This window comes from Balaenoptera physalus (assembly GCF_965194825.1).
Source record: "Balaenoptera physalus genome assembly, chromosome: 4".
NCBI lineage: Eukaryota > Metazoa > Chordata > Mammalia > Artiodactyla > Balaenopteridae > Balaenoptera > Balaenoptera physalus.
This window is the reverse complement of record NC_138891.1, coordinates 10,852,333-10,870,805: the sequence shown is the minus strand read 5'-3', so window position 1 is coordinate 10,870,805 and position 18,473 is coordinate 10,852,333. Positions and strand designations below refer to the sequence as shown.

Below are 18,473 nucleotides of genomic sequence, written 5' to 3'. Positions count from 1 at the left end.
AGTTAGATAATACCCAGCATCTACCATAATATAGGAAAACAGGCACTCTCATAAACTCTGGTGAGAATATAAATAGGAAGGGAAGTTGACACTGTCTGCTGAAATTGTAAGTAAGTATATCCCTGGACCCAGAAATTCTACAGCCAGGAATATACAACTTCATCTGTTATATCTCATTACAATAATAATCTATTTTTACATTTCTGCCAGTTTTCCTGTTATATATTTTGTTGTTATGCTGTTTGGCATAAATTCAGTAGTGTTAATTTTTCACTGTTTAATGTACTTTGAAGCATTGTATATTCCATAGAAACCGTTTCTCTTAATACTTTTTGATATAAAATCTACTTACGAGTTGGTAGTCTTAGTCCCACAGGTATGAGTAGGAGTTTTCCTCTCAACTTTTCTCTTCCTCAAAGTCTGATAGTACCAAACCATTTTTATTTCTGCATTTTCTTGACTCTTTGAAGAACTTATTTTCAGAGTTTAAATTTCTGTCAAAAAGGTGTATTTCTTGGAAGATTGCTCCTAAACAGAACCTAAGCTTTCTTAATAACCACATTGAGAGTTTCTTGTAGTTAAGGAAAATTACCTTTAAAATATCTCAGGTACTTTTATTTTAATTGTTTATTTTGCAGACAGGAGTTTTAATTTCTTCTCCATAAATCTTAATGGAGTATACTTAGTTACTAAATGATAGAGGGAAGATCTTAAGAGTTGGGTACCTGAGGAAACTCCTGGAAGGCCCCCATTGTTTCCTGACTTCTTTCAGAGGAACCACCAATCACAATCAAGGGCCTGAAATATTAATTTTTTTAAAAGAGAATTACAAATGAGATCAACACGTAAAGTACTCAGCAAGTGCCCAATGAATAATAAACACTCAATGAATGTTAAAAAAAGAGAGAAAGAGAGAGAATTACATTTTCCCTTAAAAACTGCCAATTTAGAAAGATTTAGGAAACAACTTCGTGTGAGAGAACACTTCCTCAATTTTGGAAAAATCTGTAATTTGTAGTAAATATTTTTCCTCCATGCCCCTCTCTCCCCTGCCTCTTTTGGATACTGATTCTAAACCTCTGGGTGTGATGATGTAAAATGAATTGTTATGCCCTTCCTATTATTCTTGAAATTAAGAGAAGGAAAAAACTTTTGTCACACTTTCCTAAATGAGTCTATTTGGAAATGGCAGAATGAAAAAAATTCCTCAGCAATAAAATTCTTATGCTTTGGGGAGAAAAAAAAAAAGATACAGCAAAGTTAAACTTACTCAAAAATTATCAGACACTAAAGTAGATAAGAAAGAGAAAGTGTAGGAAGGACGAAAGAAGTCAAACCCTAAAAAGTAGGAAACACATGGCAAGAAAGAAAACAATGTCCTTCCCACAGGAAATTTAAACATTTTATGAATTGATCAAAACATAGCCCCCTTTAACATGATCTAATCGGTAAAGAACCAGAGATGGGATTAAGGGCAAGAGCAACTAATCTGCTTATAAAGCCAACTCAATAAATATAAGATTTCAATTATCCTGCTAGTTATGCAAGACCAAGTGAAAAATTAAATACATTCTTGCATATTGAGCTGGGATCTTTGATAAACAGTTCTTCACTTAAAGAGACTTACACACACATTCACATATATATATATATGGAATATACACATATTCATTCCAAAATATTAATAGTCTTTTTTTCTAGGTAAGAGAGCTGTTGATTTTTTTTTCTTATTTTCTTCCTAACTCTCTCAATTTTTCACTAAGCCATTTCCTCAAGCACCTGACCCCTGGTCTTCCCACCACAGATCAGTGGTTGCTCCACTAGGTAAAATCATGCGTTGAGATTTTTAAGAAAATGTTTTAAGTAATTACCAACAGTTCATGTTTGCATTTGCCATACCACCCAAAGCATGGATGAGACCTGGGCCAGAAACAACAAGGCAAACTCCCGGCCTAAAAGCAAAACAGAATTAATTTTATTAAAAGCAGGTCAAATGCAATACTTGATTCATATCACTTTAGGGTGAAATGTCATCTTCTTGGACTTCAAAGGCAGGATATATAGATCTTTACTACAATTGTAAAACAATTATTAGAATATATTTTTAATTAGAAAAAAAAGGTTATATCAGTCTTCCTGCAAGAAATAAGGTACCTCACACTGTATTTCACTAACCTCTTTATACTTTGCTCCTATTATATTTGGGCTAAATCAAGTTGATTGCATACAGAAGCAAATTTTTGACTAATGATTACATTTCTGTATGGAAAAAAAGCGTTTTAAAAAATTTTCTTAACAAATAAATATATAATGTAAATTGGTCTTTGCCAGAAAGTAATTCTGAAATGTAGTGCTCTGCCCCAATTTTTAAAATTGAACTTGAATGCTTTACCCCAGATGACTTTCTAAGCTTAAAGCACTGAAGAAAAAGGTATCGCCATATAATTCAACTTGCCATTTTCAATTTATAAAGTAATTTCTTAAGAACCTCTATTTAAGACAGTCTTTAAATTGGTGCAGCCACTGTGAAAAACAGTATGGAGTTTCCTCAAAAAACTAAAAATAGAACTACCATACAATCCAGCAATTCCACTCTGGGTATTTATCAGAAGAAAACAAAAACACTAATTCCAAAAGATATATGTACCCCTATGTTCATGCAGCACCATTTACAATAGCCAAGATATGGAAGCAACCTCAGTGCCCATCCATGGATGAATGGATAAAGAAGATGTGATTGATACACACACACAATATTACGCAGCCATAAAAAAGAATGAAATCTTGCCATCTGTGTCGACATGGATGGACTCGGAGGATATTATGCTTAGTGAAATAAGTTAGACAGAGAAAACCAAATACCATATGATTTCACTTACATGTGGCCTCTTAAAAACAAAACAATGAACAGAAAATAGACTCAGAGACAGAGAACAAACTGGTGGTTGCCAGAGGGGAGGTGTGTGGAAGAACGGATAAAATAGGTGAAGCGGATTAAGAGGTATAAACTGCCAGCTATAAAATAAATAAGTCATCAGGATGAAATGTACAGCATAGGAACACAGTCAATAATACTGTAACAACTTTGTATGGTGATAGATGGGAACTGGTCTTATGGTGGTGACCATTTCATAATGTATAAAACTACTGAATCACTATGTTGTACACCTAAAACTAATATAATACTGTATGTTAATTATAACTCAGTTTAAAAAAAGAAGTTGAGATAAAACATAGACTTGAGTTTACCTGCCTGTCAGATATCCAACCGCAGAGGCAGCATAACAAGCCTACGAAGAAAAAACACTGGGACTTAAGCATTTTGGGACTCTTATAGTATTACATTGTATTAAGTAATAAGTATTATTAAGTATTATACATGTATAAAGTATGTATATAATAATTCACTCTCAAGTAAGGGGGAATTGGAACATTTTTCATTCTAACAAGTAATGTTCTACCTGTAAATTTCAAATGGTTTAAGCATCTAATTCTAATTTTTAGTTTTTCAAGGAATTTGTCCATATCATCTAGTTTATTAATAGTATCATCTTATAATTGCTTAAACGTCTGCAGGATCAATAGGAATGTCTTTTTTATTCGTAACATTGATAATTTGTGTTTTTTCTCTTTTATTCTTCATCAGTCTTGCTAGGGATTTACCAAATTTATTAATCTTTTCAAAGAACCAATTTTTGGATTTGATTTTTCTCTATTGTTTCTTTGTTTTCTCTTCCATTGATTTCTGCTTGTTTTAAAAAAATTTATTTATTTATTTTTGGCTGTGTTGGGTCTTCGTTGCCATGCGTGGGCTTTCTCTAGTTGCAGTGAGCAGGGGCTACTCTTTGTTGCGGTGTGTGAGCTTCTCATTGTCGTGGCTTCTCTTGTTGCGGAGCATGGGCTGTAGGTGCGCAGGCTTCAGGAGTTGTGGCACGTGGGCTCAGTAGTTGTGGTACGTGGGCTCAGTAGTTGTGGCTTGCGGACTCTAGAGCTCAGGCTCAGTAGTTGTGGCACACGGGCTTAGCTGCTCCGCGGCATGTGGGATCTTCCCGGGCCAGGGCTCAAACACGTGTCCCTCGCATTGGCAGGCAGATTCTTAACCACTGTGCCACCAGGGAAGCCCAATTTCTGCTTTTGTACTTACCATTTTACTACTTTCAGTTTGGGTTTACTTTGGTTTTCTTTTTCTAGCTTCTTAATATGTAAGCTTAGAGCATTGATTTTTGATCTTCTTTACTAAGTATAGATTCATTTAAAACTATTTCCTCTAAGAACTGCTTTAGCTGTAGCTTACATGTTTGAGATCTCATCTTATCATCATCATTCAATTCAAAACGTTTTCATTTTCCATTGTGATTTCTTCTTCACCCCACTGGTTATTTAGGGTCCATGGTGACATCCCCTTTTTCACCCCTGACACTGGTAATTTGTATTTTTTCTCTTTTATTCTTAATCAGTCTGCCGTGAAGATTATTGATTTTATTAATCTTTTCAAATATTTACAAAGGATTCAAACGTATTGAATTTCCAAATGTTTGGGGATTTTCTATCTTTCTGTAATTGAATTCCAGTTTATTTCCATATGGTCAGGTCACATATACTGTTTGTTTCCAATCCTTGGAGATTTGTTGAAATTTCCTTTATGGCCTTCATATGGTTAGTTTTTATTTTTAAACTGCACTTCAGCTCATTACAGGAAGACAGGGAAGGTGCTAAATTAAATACAAGATAACCTGGAAAAATGCTAAATGCCCTTTAGGAAGAAATGAGACTGGGTTGGCAAAATGTCCTAACTTCCTTTCTTGTGCTTCCAGTAAGCCTCCAAGAAGGCTGGCAAGGCAATGAGGTGGAATGAGCACTGGACTGGGGCTTAGGACCCCTCTGAAGTCCAATCACGGCTTTACCATTTGTGATACCCGTCACCTTGCAGAGCCACCTACTGTACAACATGAGACAGCCTTCACCCATTCACCCTGCAGGTACTACCAGACCTCCTATCAAGTGCAGGCTCTACCTACGCACTGGGGATACAGATGTATCAAGAAGAAATAATATCCGTGACCCCCTGGAGCTCAGAGCCTAATAGGGAAGTCAGACGGGACAAATAATACACAGACACAGACACATAATAATAGTTAGTTACAGAGTGAAGGTCAGGGGGCCAGGATTCAGACCAGGTAAATGTCCCTTCCAATTCTGACACTCTAGACTGCGCAGAGTACAATACTGTATAGTGTAAGAGCATGGACTCCAGACCCAGAATACCTAGGTTCAAATCCTGGCTCTGCCAATACCAGCTGCCTCCTTGAGCAAGTTTCTTAACCCCTCTGGGTCTCACTTTTCTCATCTGCAACTAGGATTAACAATGGTTCTTGCCTCCTAGGACTGTTGTGATTGATACGTGTTAAGTATTACAGGAGAGGTAAGCGGCGACTGTCCGCAGTGAAAATTTGCCATTACTATTACTCATCCCCAATCATGCAGTCGGCTCTCCGAGTCCATACTTACCGCCTGCTCGTTCCTCATCCCGATGTATCTGATGCCCACCTCCTGGGCAGCAAGGGCGATTTCGGTCACCGGGATGCCTACGATGCCAAACATGTAATTCACATCCTGGGGGCCAAGAACAGAGGAATGAGGCCGCTAAAAGGAAAACCTCCAGCAAAGCTCCCTCCTGCCCGCCCCCGCCGCTTTCCCGTTTCCAAGACAACGTCTCGGCCCCGTCGGCTGCCGTAGGAGCCTTTCGATCAGGAAGGTCCAGCACACCTGTGTTTTCAGGGCCTGGGCGACGACTTTAGCACCAGACACCAGCCTCTCGCGTCCGTCGCTGCGCTCTGCCAAGTTACTTTCCGACATCTTCCACCTGAAGTTCGAGGGCCTTTCGCAGTGGACAGCAGGCTGACGCGGAGTCACCCAGCCAAACCAACCCCGGAGGGCCGCTCCTCTGAGTGAGGAGGAGGGCGACCCACCGTTTTAAACGGCGGGGAGGAGGAGGCGGGGCTGAAACCAGTCCGCTCGGGGTGAGGTGAGATGTAAACACTCTCTCCTGTCACAACCGGGCCTTTTCCTGGGCCCTCCATTCGCGGCCGGCAGAGTGTCAGGAGGAGGCGGGACTAGCTGGAGGTGGAAGCCTGTGCCGAGCAGGTGAGAGGTCGAACTGCGGAGGCCTGTCGTCTTAGTCCGCCACCCGGAGCCATTTCGAGACCGAGTAGGGCGGGTGGTGCTTACGCAGGGTCGGGGCGGAAGGGGGGCTAGGGGCTTGGGCAGAAGGGGGCGTGGCGCGCGCTCCAGGCCCCGCCCCCGGACGCGGTGCTCTCGGGGCTGCGCGCTGGTTTCGCAAAGGCTGCTGGGACGCGGGTGACTGGGTGGCGCTTGGTGTGCGGCGGGGGTCGTTTCTGGGTTGCGTTGTCATTCTTCCGCGCCCTTTAGGCTCTAGGCTTTGACTTACACGTTTTTTGGTTTGTACGCTCATATCTTTGTGGCTTTGCAATCCGTAAAGATTAATACCCATCAATTAAATCCGTAAGCGGATGTGTACTCTTTACGCCGCGTCTTAGGGGAGGACACGTCATCTCCCAAGCGAGAGATAAAGTAACTTACCCAGAGCCATTGGACCAGACCGTGCTTCAGACTAACAGTCTTGGGCTCTATTCACTGTTAAGCCCTTTGGCCACAGGAGATAAGAGGAGCCCCTTGAGCCTAGTTACTTTTGACCGTTATTTTCTCTAACCCTTGCCAATAACCCTCCACTCTTGTCTTTACAAAGTGAGGAAATGGCGGGGTTTTGTGATTCTTAAGAGTCAGTCCCTCACCACAACCAGCTCCCGCAGCTGAGAACCCTTTAAAAAAAAAAAAGTTTACTGATTTAAAAAAAAGTCAGTAAATAGTTGATTTACAATGTTGTGTTAATTTCTGCTGTACAGCAAAGTGATTCATTATACATATATATGCATTCTTTTTCATATTCTTTTCCATTGTGGTTTATCACAGGACGAGAACCTCTTAAAACACATTTTTGAGTGAAAAAAATGTCCTTACAATGTGTGATTTATGAGGCTATGGCCTCAGGGTCATTAGACCATCTATCTGCTCAGTAGCAAACAAAATCGCCAATGGTAAGGAAGAGTGGAACTTTAAATTTTTGAGGATTTGGAGTGTTTTAAAGCAAAAAGACCAGTAATATGTGGAAAGTAAAGAAACAAGAAGAGAGAGGAGTGGGTCATGGGTACTAAAATGAATGAAAAACATTAGAAGTGAAAGGATTTCTAAAGCCAGTGGGACCTTCCAAAAAGGTTTCCCCTTGAATTTCAAGCCCTAATGCCCACCCTGGCCCCGTTGGATATGGGTACCTAGCCTAAGGTAGTCCATCTAAGAGGGAGATTTCTTTGAAGTCTCAGAGTTCATCTAGAAAATAAATGCAGATCTTGCATTGTATTCCAGAATCTATCCATATTTTAATATAAAAGTGATCTTTTTATTGAGGTAAACATACACTTAATTGTACAGATCTTAAATGAGTTTTGACAATTGTATATACCTATGTAACCACCACCCGAAATACAAATGACATTTTAAAATATTTACCTGTCAAATAAAATTGACATTCCAGAAAGATGCACAGTGCTCTTTGTGTGGCTTTGAATAGTCCTTGGTACAGTGTCTCCTGTCTCTGTTTGAGAAGCATAGACCCTATACCTCTCTACCATGTGGGATTGTTTATATCAGTACCTGTATGACAGTTTCTATCCCCAAGCATCAGAATCACTTGGAAAGCTTTTTAAACAAACAGTTGCTTGGGCACTACCCCGTATCTTCTGAATCAGCATCTTAGGACAAATTAGGCACCTGTATTTTTTTAAAGCTGCTACCTAAATTTGATTTGCAGCCTGACTTGAGAACCACTATCTCTGTACTCATGCTAGAGGCATGAGTTAATAATTAAATGTGTGATTGCCTGTTACCAAAAACTGTTGCTTAATTTGGATTTATGGGTTCAAGGCTGGTTTGACATCAATAGCACAGACTGTGTAGATGGCAGTTAGTCAGTTCACGTGGACTTGTGTTCAAAGAAGAACTGTGTTCTTCTGTCCCAAAAGAATCACTGACAGAATCACTCAGTATAAAGTGAGAAAACTAAACTATGGATTGGAACAAATCCCCTGAATTCAGTATAAACAATTGTGCAAAGGGACAAATTCTCAACTGACTGAACTCTGCCCTTTAGCAGAGGGAGTCGGTGAGACTGTTGAAACTTGCTTCACCTTTACAGCTTTGAGTTCAGGGCCCAGCATTCCATGGTTCACTTGGGTCTGATGATTCAACAAAAATCATTTACTTTACTTTTCCACATATTACTGGTCTTTTTGCTGAGAGTCTCACCCCAAGATTTGCAGGCACTTGGAGCAACTGCTTTCAATCCAACGACAATGACAGGATTCCAGGATTCTTTTGTAACTTACCCAAGGCCTTTTGTGCAGACGTTGTAAGCATTAACCACGTTCTTTATTACTTTCATTGGTGGTAGGCATGGAATTTTATTTGTTTGTTTTGCCTTGTTTGTTTACTCATGGAAAGAGGTCAAAGGAGGAGTAAGTCTAGGTTTTTTTTTTAACAGGAAAGGCTAAAGTAATGATTACATGCTCTCCAAAGAGCATACTGGTTACTGTATTTGTGGGCTCTGGACCTGAGATTATGAGGGAGATATTTGGTGGCATTCTTACATCTGGGTGAAGAGAATATCCAGGCAACCAGGTCATTTCCTTAGAGGTGCAAAATAATACCTGGAGAAAATATACTTGCTAAAGATTTAAAACAGGCAGCTTCTATAGTAACTTCTTAGGCCCCAGAATTATAATATGTTTTAATTTCAGTAAACTAACTGCTATGAAGACATAAGTGATTTATGTCAAATGGCTTAGAAGTCATAACATAGTTTTTCTCCATATGCAAGTACTCCACACTCGGAGGTGGCCTGTGGCCTAGGGGTTGGTCAACCATCACGTATGAAACACGGTATCAGTTTTTAAATGTTTCCTGTTTTCATTTGTTTCTTCTGTTTTGCCATCAGCTTTCATTACAGCCCCTTCCTTTAGCTATTTTTTTTAAAAAATAAATCTATTTATTTATTTATTGGCTGTGTTGGGTCTTTGTTGCTGCGTGCGAGCTTTCTCTAGTTATGGCAAGTGGGGGCTACTTTCCATTGCGGTGCGCGGGCTTCTCATTGCAGTGGCTTCTCTTGTTGCGGAGCATGGGCTCTAGGCACGCGGGCTCAGTAGTTGTGGCGCATGGGCTCTAGAGCGCAGGCTCAGTAGCTGTGGCGCATGGGCTTAGTTGCTCCGTGGCGTGTGGGATCTTCCCGGACCAGGGCTCGAACCCGTGTCCCCTGCGTTGGCAGGCGGATTCTTAACCACTGCACCACCAGGAAGTCCCGATATTTTTTTTTATATATTTTTAATATATTTATATATACTTAAAGATGTCATTTATGACATCTTTCAGACACATGAATAAGAACAGAGATTAATACACACCCATGTGTCCAGTGCTAGCTTAAGAAACACTTAACGAATAGAACGAAACCCCTATGTTTCCTTCCCCCATCACATCTCCTGCCCTGTGCCATAGAGGTAACCACTATCTTGAATTTGCTGTTTATAATTCCCACCTGTGCATTCTTTAGGTGATTGGCATTTAGGTTGTTTTAAGCTTTTTAGTGTTATAAACAGTTTTCTTTGAATATTCTTGCATGTCTCCTTGTGCACAAGTGTGAGTTTTTATGTATATGTATCTAGCAGTGTTATCAGAGGGTAGGTTCTTGTCTCATAGCAGAAAGAATTCAGAGATGAGACAGGGAGGTCAAGAAAGCAAAGTGAGGATTTATTTAAGAGAAAGTATGCTCTCAAGGGAAGAGCAGGCAGTCTCAGGAGAGCAGCTGTGCTGAGTTTCTTCAGCAAGCTGGTTTGTGGGGCATAGAAATGAAGGGGTGGAATATTCACTGGGAATGGGAATGGGAAGGGGTGGGCTCATATTCCCTGATTTTCCTCCCAGCTCCACCTTCCCGAGGGGAGGAGGGATTTCTGTCCTTATTTAGCCTTGATCAGAAGTGTCATGACATTGGTGCATGATGAGTACTTCTTATCTGCAAGGCTAATTTTATTGTAATGAGGGCATATTGAGCGAAAGGTTACATTCAGACACTGGAGATTCCCGCCTTTTCCCACCTTTCTTTGTCTCCAGGACACTTATCACCCCCCAAATGTGTGGTTTCCTGTCAGTCTGGAGGTTCCTGCTTTTCTTTGTCTGCCCAAGGAACCCCGTTGTTTACAAGATGTATGGTTTCCTGCCATTTGGCCCCTGCTCCTCTTTCTCTGCTCGTATCTAGCTAACTGCCTGCTTTAACAGGGGTGGGTCATCATCAATTTTACTAGATATTACCAAATTGGTCTCAAAAGTTATTGTACCAATTTATACCCCTAACTTCTTTTTTTTTTTTTTTTTTAATTATTATTTATTTATTTATTTATTTTTGGCTGTGTTGGGTCTTTGTTTCTGTGCAAGGGCTTTCTCTAGTTGCGGCGAGCGGGGGCCACTCTTCATCGCGGTGCGCGGGCCTCTCACTATCGTGGCCTCTCTTGTTGCGGAGCACAAGCTCCAGACGCGCAGGCTCAGTAGTTGTGGCTCACGGGCCTAGTTGCTCCGCGGCATGTGGGATCTTCCCAGACCAGGGCTCGAACCCATGTCCCCTGCATTAGCAGGCAGATTCTCAACCACTGCGCCACCAGGGAAGCCCTATACCCCTAACTTCTGTATATAAGAACTCCCCTTTCTCTGCACCCTCAATTGTGGAATTTAAAATTTTTTGCCAATTTGATGGTTGTGAAATGGATTTTCATTTCCATTTCCCTGACTACTAATGAAGATATCTAGATATAGATTATATAGTTATATATTTGGATTTACCATTGGGATTTCTTCTGTGAATTACCTGTTTATATCTTTTGTCCTTTATTGGATTGTTTATCTTTTTCTTATTTGTTTGTACATGTTCTTTATATATTCTGGATACTTATTCTTTGTCTTTTAACTTTGTTTACAGTTACTTTTGTGGTACAAAATTTTGTGTTTTTTCGGTGTGTGGTCACAACTGACAATTTTTTTTTGGCTGTGATGCACAGCTTGTGGGATCTTAATTCCCCAACCAGGAATTGGACCCATGTCCCCTGCAGTGGAAGTGTGGAGTCCTAACCACTGGACCACCAGGGAATTCCCACAACTGACAATTCTTTTCCTTTATTTTATACTCTTTGTATCTTGCTTGAAAAAACTTTCCCTAGGACTTCCCTGGTGGTGCAGTGGTTAAGAATCCGCCTGCCAATGCAGGGGACACGGGTTTGATCCCTGGTCTGGGAAGATCCCACATGCCATGGAGCAACTAAGCCCATGCACCACAACTACTGAGCCTGTGCTCTAGAGCCCATGAGCCACAACTACTGAGCCCACGCACCTAGAGCCTATGCTCTGCAACAAGAGAAGCCACTGCAATAAGAAGCCCACGCTCCGCAACAAAGAGTAGCCCCTGCTCGCCTCAACTAGAGGAAGCTCACGCGCAGCAACAAAGACCCAACGCAGCCAAAAATAAATAAATAAAAATTTTAAAAAAAGAAAAAAAAACATTCCCTAAACTGAGGTTATGTGGAGTTATTTTTCTATATTTTCATTGAAAAGTTTAATTTTTTTATATTTAAGCCTCTTGGTCTCCCTGAAATTGATTTATATATATGATGAGAAGTAGCAATCCAGGGTTTTTTTCCATATAATATATATATATATCAATTAGATTTTGATGTGTAATTAACCACTCTAAAACTCACTGACCTAAAACAACCACCATTTATTTAATTTATAATCCTGTGAGGCTGGGCTCAGCTGGGCTTCTTCATGTGTCTGTGGTCAGTTGCTAGTCAGCTAGGTCACTCTGCCACTGGAAGTTGACCCCTGGTCCCCAGCGGTGACAGGCTTATCCCCACTGTGCCATATATCTTTCATCATTCAGCAGGCTTCCCTGGGCTTCTTTTATTGGCAGCAGGTTGCAAAAGGGGACAAATCCCAGGGCAGAAGCCTTTGTGTGCCCATGTTTGCTAACATCGCATTAGCCAAAGTAAGTTATAGGTAGAGCTCAGTCTCTGAGTGGGATGGCATTAATGTTACATGATAAAAGAAAATGAACACAGAGAGAGGAATAATTGCTAGCCATTTTTGTAGTCAATTTACTAAACTACCTGTTGTCCAAGCACCTTTGATGGTATAGTTCATTCTTATCCCAGTGATCCATAATGTTATCTATCAAGTTGCCATATATGTGTGGTCTGTCTCTGGACTCTCTGTTCTTTTCCTATCCCAACACTAGTCCTACACTATCTTAATTTCTATATTTTCAAAATAAGTCTTTATGTTGGTAGGACAAGTCCTTCTACTTTGTTCTTTTGAAACCATCTTATCTATTGTAATTAGTTTCCTATCACTGCTATAACAAATTACCACAAAATTAATGGCTTAAAACAACATAAATTTATTATTTTAACAGTTCTGTAGTTCAGAAATCTGAAATGGGGTTCACTGGGATAACAGCAAGGTGTTGGCAGGAGCACATTCCTTTCTGGAGGCTCTAGGAGAGAATCCATGCCTTTCTCCTTCTAGCTTCTAGAGGCCTCTCAAGTTCTTGGCTCCATCTTCAAAGTGAGCAGTATCAGACCAAGTCCTTCTCATGTTACCATCCCTCTGGTTCTCCTTCTTCTGCTTCCCTCTTTCACTCCTAAGGATACTGGTGATTACATTAAGTTTACCTGGATAATGCGGGATAATCTCCCTATCTCAGAGTCAGCTTATTAGCAACCTTAATTCCCCTTTGCCATTTAACCTAACATACTCACAGATTCTAGGGATTAGGATGTGAACATCTTTGCAGGGCCATTATTCTGCCTCTAGGTTTATTCTTAGCCTTTTTCTCTTTCGTACATATTATAGAATCAGTTTATCGAATTCCATGAAATACTCATTGGAATTACATTGTTCATAAATTAATTTGGATAGAACAGGATCTTTATATTGAGTCTATCCTGCCATGAGCATTATATATCTTTCCATTTATTTTACTCTTCCTTAATCTTTTAATTAAAATCTTTTATTATGTTTATTTCTAAGTATCTTACTGTTTAGTTATTTGCATTTTCTAGTTTTGGGGGGCTGATGTATTAGAATGCAATTAATTTTCTTATGCTGGTCTTAAATTTAACTACGGTATTTTCTTTCTTTTTTTTTTCATTTTTTAAACATCTTTATTGGAGTATAATTGCTTTACAATGGTGTGTTAGTTTCTGCTTTATAACAAAGTGAATCAGTTATACATATGTTCCCATATCTCTTCCCTCTTGCATTTCCCTCCCTCCCACCCTCCCTATCCCACCCTCTAGGTGGTCACAGAGCACCGAGCTGATCTCCCTGTGCTATGTGGCTGCTTCCCACTAGCTATCTATTTTACATTTGGTAGTGTATATATGTCCATGCCACTCTCTCACCCTGTCACATCTTACCCCTCCCCCTCCCCATATCCTCAAGTGCATTCTCTAGTAGGTCTGTGTCTTGATTCCCATCTTGCCACTAGGTTCTTCCTGACCTTTTTTTTTTTTCCCTTAGATTCCGTATATATGTGTTAGCATACGGTATTTGTTTTTCTCTTTCTGACTTACTTCACTCTCTATGACAGACTCTAACTCCATCCACCTCACTACAAATACCTCCATTTCATTTCTTTTTATGGCTGAGTAATATTCCATTGTATATATGTGCCACATCTTCTTTATCCATTCATCCGATGATGGACACTTAGGTTGCTTCCATGTCCTGGCTATTGTAAATAGAGCTGCAATGAACATTGTGGTACATGACTCTTTTTGAATTATGGTTTTCTCAGGGTATATGCCCAGTAGTGGGATTGCTGGGTCGTATGGTAGTTCTATTTTTAGTTTTTTAAGGAACCTCCATACTGTTCTCCATAGTGGCTGTATCAATTTACATTCCCACCAACACTGCAAGAGGGTTCCCTTTTCTCCACACCCTCTCCAGCATTTATTGTTTGTAGATTTTTTGATGATGGCCATTCTGACCGGTGTGAGATGATATCTCATTGTAGTTTTGATTTGCATTTCTCTAATGATTAATGATGCTGAGCATTCTTTCATGTGTCTGTTGGCAATCTGTATATCTTCTTTGGAGAAATGTCTATTTAGGTCTTCTGCCCATTTTTGGATTGGGTTGTTTGTTTTTTTTGTTATTGAGCTTCATGAGCTGCTTGTAAATCTTGGAGATTAATCCTTTGTCAGTTGCTTCATTTGCAAATATTTTCTCCCATTCTGAGGGTTGTCTTTTGGTCTTGTTTATGGTTTCCTTTGCTGTGCAAAAGCTTTTAAGTTTCATTAGGTCCCATTTGTTTATTTGTGTTTTTATTTCCATTTCTCTAGGAGCTGGGTCAAAAAGGATCTTGCTGTGATGTATGTCATAGAGTGTTCTGCCTATGTTTTCCTCTAAGAGTTTGATAGTGTCTGCCCTTACACTTAGGTCTTTAATCCATTTTGAGTTTATTTTTCTGTATGGTGTCAGGGAGTGTTCTAATTTCATTCTTTTACATGTACCTGTCCAGTTTTCCCAGCACCACTTATTGAAGAGGCTGTCTTTTCTCCATTGTATATGCTTGCCTCCTTTATCAAAGATAAGGTGACCATATGTGCCTGGGTTTATCTCTGGGTTTTCTATCCTGTTCCATTGATCTATGTTTCTGTTTTTGTGCCAGTACCAAACTGTCTTGATTACTGTAGCTTTGTAATATACTCTGAAGTCAGGGAGCCTGATTCCTCTAGCTCCATTTTTCGTTCTCAAGATTGCTTTGGCTATTCGGGGTCTTTTGTGTTTCCATACAAATTGTGAAATTTTTTGTTTAGTTCTGTGAGAAATGCCATTGGTAGTTTGATAGGGATTGCATTGAATCTGTAGATTGCTTTGGGTAGTAGAGTCATTTTCACAATGTTGATTCTTCCAATCCAAGAACACGGTATATCTCTCCATCTATTTGTATCATCTTTAATTTCTTTCATCAGTGTCTTATAATTTTCTGCATATAGGTCTTTTGTCTCCTTAGGTAGGTTTATTCCTAGATATTTTATTCTTTTTGTTGCAGTGGTAAACGGGAGTGTTTTCTTAATTTCACTTTCAGATTTTTCATCATTGGTGTATAGGAATGCAAGAGATTTCTGTGCATTAATTTTGTATCCTGCTACTTTACCAAATTCATTGATTAGCTCTAGGAGTTTTCTGGTAGCATCTTTAGGATTCTCTATGTATGGTATCATGTCATCTGCAAACAGTGACAGCTTTACTTCTTCTTTTCCGATTTGGATTCCTTTTATTTCTTTTTCTTCTCTGATTGCTGTAGCTAACACTTCCAAAACTATGTTGAATAATAGTGGTGAGAGTGGGCAACCTTGTCTTGTTCCTGATCTTAGTGGAAATGGTTTCAGTTTTTCACCATTGAGGACAATGTTGGCTGTGGGTTTGTCATATATGGCCTTTATTATGTTGAGGAACGTTCCCTCTATGCCTACTTTCTGCAGGGCTTTTATCATAAATGGGTGTTGAATTTTGTCGAAAGCTTTCTCTGCATCTATTGAGATGATCATATGGTTTTTCTCCTTCAATTTGTTAATATGGTGTATCACGTTGATTGATTTGCGTATATTGAAGAATCCTTGCATTCCTGAGACAAACCCCACTTGATCATGGTGTATGATCCTTTTAATGTGCTGTTGGATTCTGTTTGCTAGTATTTTGTTGAGGATTTTTGCATCTATGTTCATCAGTGATATTGGCCTGTAGTTTTCTTTCTTTGTGACATCTTTGTCTGGTTTTGGTATCAGGGTGATGGTGGCCTCGTAGAATGAGTTTGGGAGTGTTCCTCCCTCTGCAATATTTTGGAAGAGTTTGAGAAGGATAGGTGTTAGCTCTTCTCTAAATGTTTGATAGAATTCGCCTGTGAAGCCATCTGGTCCTGGGCTTTTGTTTGTTGGAAGATTTTAAATCACAGTTTCAATTTCAGTGCTTGTGATTGTTCTGTTCATATTTTCTATTTCTTCCTGGTTCAGTCTCGGCAGTTTGTGCATTTCTAAGAATCTGTCCATTTCTTCTAGGTTGTCCATTTTATTGGCATAGTGTTGCTTGTAGTAATCTCTCATGATCGTTTGTATTTCTGCAGTGTCAGTGGTTACTTTTCCTTTTTCATTTCTAATTCTATTGATCTGAGTCTTCTCCCTTTTTCTCTTGATGAGTCTGGCTAATGGTTTATCAATTTTGTTTACCTTCTCAAAGAACCAGCTTTTAGTTTTATTGATCTTTGCTATTGTCTCCTTCATTTCTTTTTCATTTATTTCTGATCTGATCTTTATGATTTCTTTCCTTCTGCTAGCTTCGGGGTTTTTTTGTTCTTCTTTCTCTAATTGCTTTAGGTGCAAGGTTAGGTTGTTTATTCGAGATGTTTCCTGTTTCTTGAGGTAGGCTTGTATTGCTATAAACTTCCCTCTTAGCACTGCTTTTGCTGCGTCCCGTAGGTTTTGGGTCATCGTGTCTCCATTGTCATTTGTTTCTAGGTATTTTTTGATTTCCCCTTTGATTTCCTCAGTGATCACTTCGTTATTAAGTAGTGTATTGTGTAGCCTCCATGTGTTTGTATTTTTAACAGATCTTTTCCTGTAATTGATATCTAGTCTCATAACGTTGTAGTCGGAAAAGATACTTGATACGATTTCAATTTTCTTAAATTTACCAAGGCTTGATTTGTGACCCAAGATATGATCTATCCTGGAGAATGTTCCATGAGCACTTGAGAAAAATGTGTATTCTGTTGTTTTTGGGTGGAATGTCCTATAAATATCAATTAAGTCCATCTTGTTTAATGTATCATTTAAAGCTTGTGTTTCCTTATTTATATTCATTTTGGATGATCTGTCCATTGGTGAAAGTGGGGTGTTAAAGTCCCCTACTATGATTGTGTTGCTGTCGATTTCCCCTTTTATGGCTGTTAGTATTTGCCTTACGTATTGAGGTGCTCCTATGTTGGGTGCATAAATATTTACAATTGTTATACCTTCCTCTTAGATCGACCCCTTGATCATTATATAGTGTCCTTCTTTGTCTCTTGTAATAGTCTTTATTTTAAAGTCTATTTTGTCTAATATGAGAATTGCTCCTCCAGCTTTCTTTTGATTTCCATTTGCATGGAATATCTTTTTCCATCCCCTCACTTTCAGTCTGTATGTGTCTCTAGGTCTGAAGTGGGTCTCTTGTAGACAGCATATATATGGGTCTTGTTTTTGTATCCATTCAGACAGTCTGTGTCTTTTGGTGGGAGCATTTAATCCATTTACATTTAAGGTGATTATCGATATGTATGTTCCTATTCCCATTTTCTTAAATGTTTTGGGTTTGTTATTGCAGGTGTTTTCCTTCTCTTGTGTTTCTTGCCTAGAGAAGTTCCTTTAGCATTTGTTGTAAAGCTGGTTTGGTGGTGCTGAACTCTCTCAGCTTTTGCTTGTCTGTAAAGGTTTTAATTTCTCCATCAAATCTGAATGAGATCCTTGCTGGGTAGAGTAATCTTGGTTGTAGGTTTTTCTCCTTCATCACTTTAAGTATATCCTGCCACTCCCTTCTGGCTTGCAGGGTTTCTGCTGAAAGATCAGCTGTTAACCTTATGGGCATTCCCTTGTGTGTTATTTGTTGTTTTCCCTTGCTGCTTTTAATATGTTTTCTTTATATTTAATTTTTGATAGTTTGATTAATATGTGTCTTGGCGTGTTTCTCCTTGGATTTATCCTGTATGGGACTCTCTGTGCTTCCAGGACTTGATTCACTATTTCCTTTCCCATATTAGGGAAGTTTTCAACTATAATCTCTTTAAATATTTTCTCAGTCCCTTTCTTTTTCTCTTCTTCTTCTGGGACCCCTATAATTCGAATGTTGGTGCATTTAATGTTGTCCCAGAGGTCTCTGAGACTGGCCTCAGTTCTTTTCATTCTTTTTTCTTTATTCTGCTCTGCAATAGTTATTTCCACTATTTTATCTTCCAGGTCACTTTCCCGTTCTTCTGCCTCAGTTATTCTGCTATTGATCCCGTCTAGAGTATTTTTAATTTCATTTATTGTGTTTTTCATTGTTGCTTGGTTACTCTTTAGTTCTTCTACGTCTTTGTTAAATGTTTCTTGCATTTTGTCTATTCTATTTCCAAGATATTGGATCATCCTTACTATCATTATTCTGAATTCTTTTTCAGGTAGACTACCTATTTCCTCTTCATTTGTTAGGTCTGGTGTGTTTTGACCCTGCTCCTTCATCTGCTGTGTGTTTTTCTGTCTTCTCATTTTGCTTATCTTACT

The 18,473-nt window shown here is 39.3% G+C and overlaps 2 protein-coding genes and 1 long non-coding RNA gene across 9 annotated transcripts in view; 2 read left to right on the top strand and 1 right to left on the bottom strand.

The window, feature by feature from the left end:
• Nucleotides 1–5,897, bottom strand: part of HACL1 (2-hydroxyacyl-CoA lyase 1) — a 47,568-nt gene extending 41,671 nt beyond the window's left edge. For 3 of the 6 annotated variants that reach the window (XR_014262829.1, XM_082459302.1, XM_082459304.1), the window contains exons 1-5: nt 5,767–5,897; nt 5,509–5,613; nt 3,250–3,290; nt 1,872–1,952; nt 726–798 (exon numbers count right to left, since the gene is read on the bottom strand). Coding sequence is in view for 5 of the 6 variants with exons in the window: in XM_082459302.1 (XP_082315428.1) it covers nt 726–798; nt 1,872–1,952; nt 3,250–3,290; nt 5,509–5,613; nt 5,767–5,856 (390 nt within the window). In the remaining variant the exon portion in view is untranslated. Of the gene's footprint in view, nt 1–725; nt 799–1,871; nt 1,953–3,249; nt 3,291–5,508; nt 5,614–5,766 lie in introns of those variants that run through there. The other 3 variants (XM_082459303.1, XM_082459306.1, XM_082459305.1) reach the window with 3 other exon arrangements.
• Nucleotides 1–18,473, top strand: part of LOC309659527 — a 381,336-nt gene that overhangs the window by 121,231 nt on the left and 241,632 nt on the right. The gene's annotated exons all lie outside the window — the stretch shown is intronic.
• Nucleotides 5,901–18,473, top strand: part of BTD (biotinidase) — a 67,788-nt gene continuing 55,215 nt past the window's right edge. Inside the window, exon 1 of one of the 2 annotated variants that reach the window (XM_082459323.1) lies at nt 5,901–6,025. The gene's annotated coding sequence lies outside the window, so the exon portion shown is untranslated. The other variant, XM_082459322.1, reaches the window with a different exon arrangement.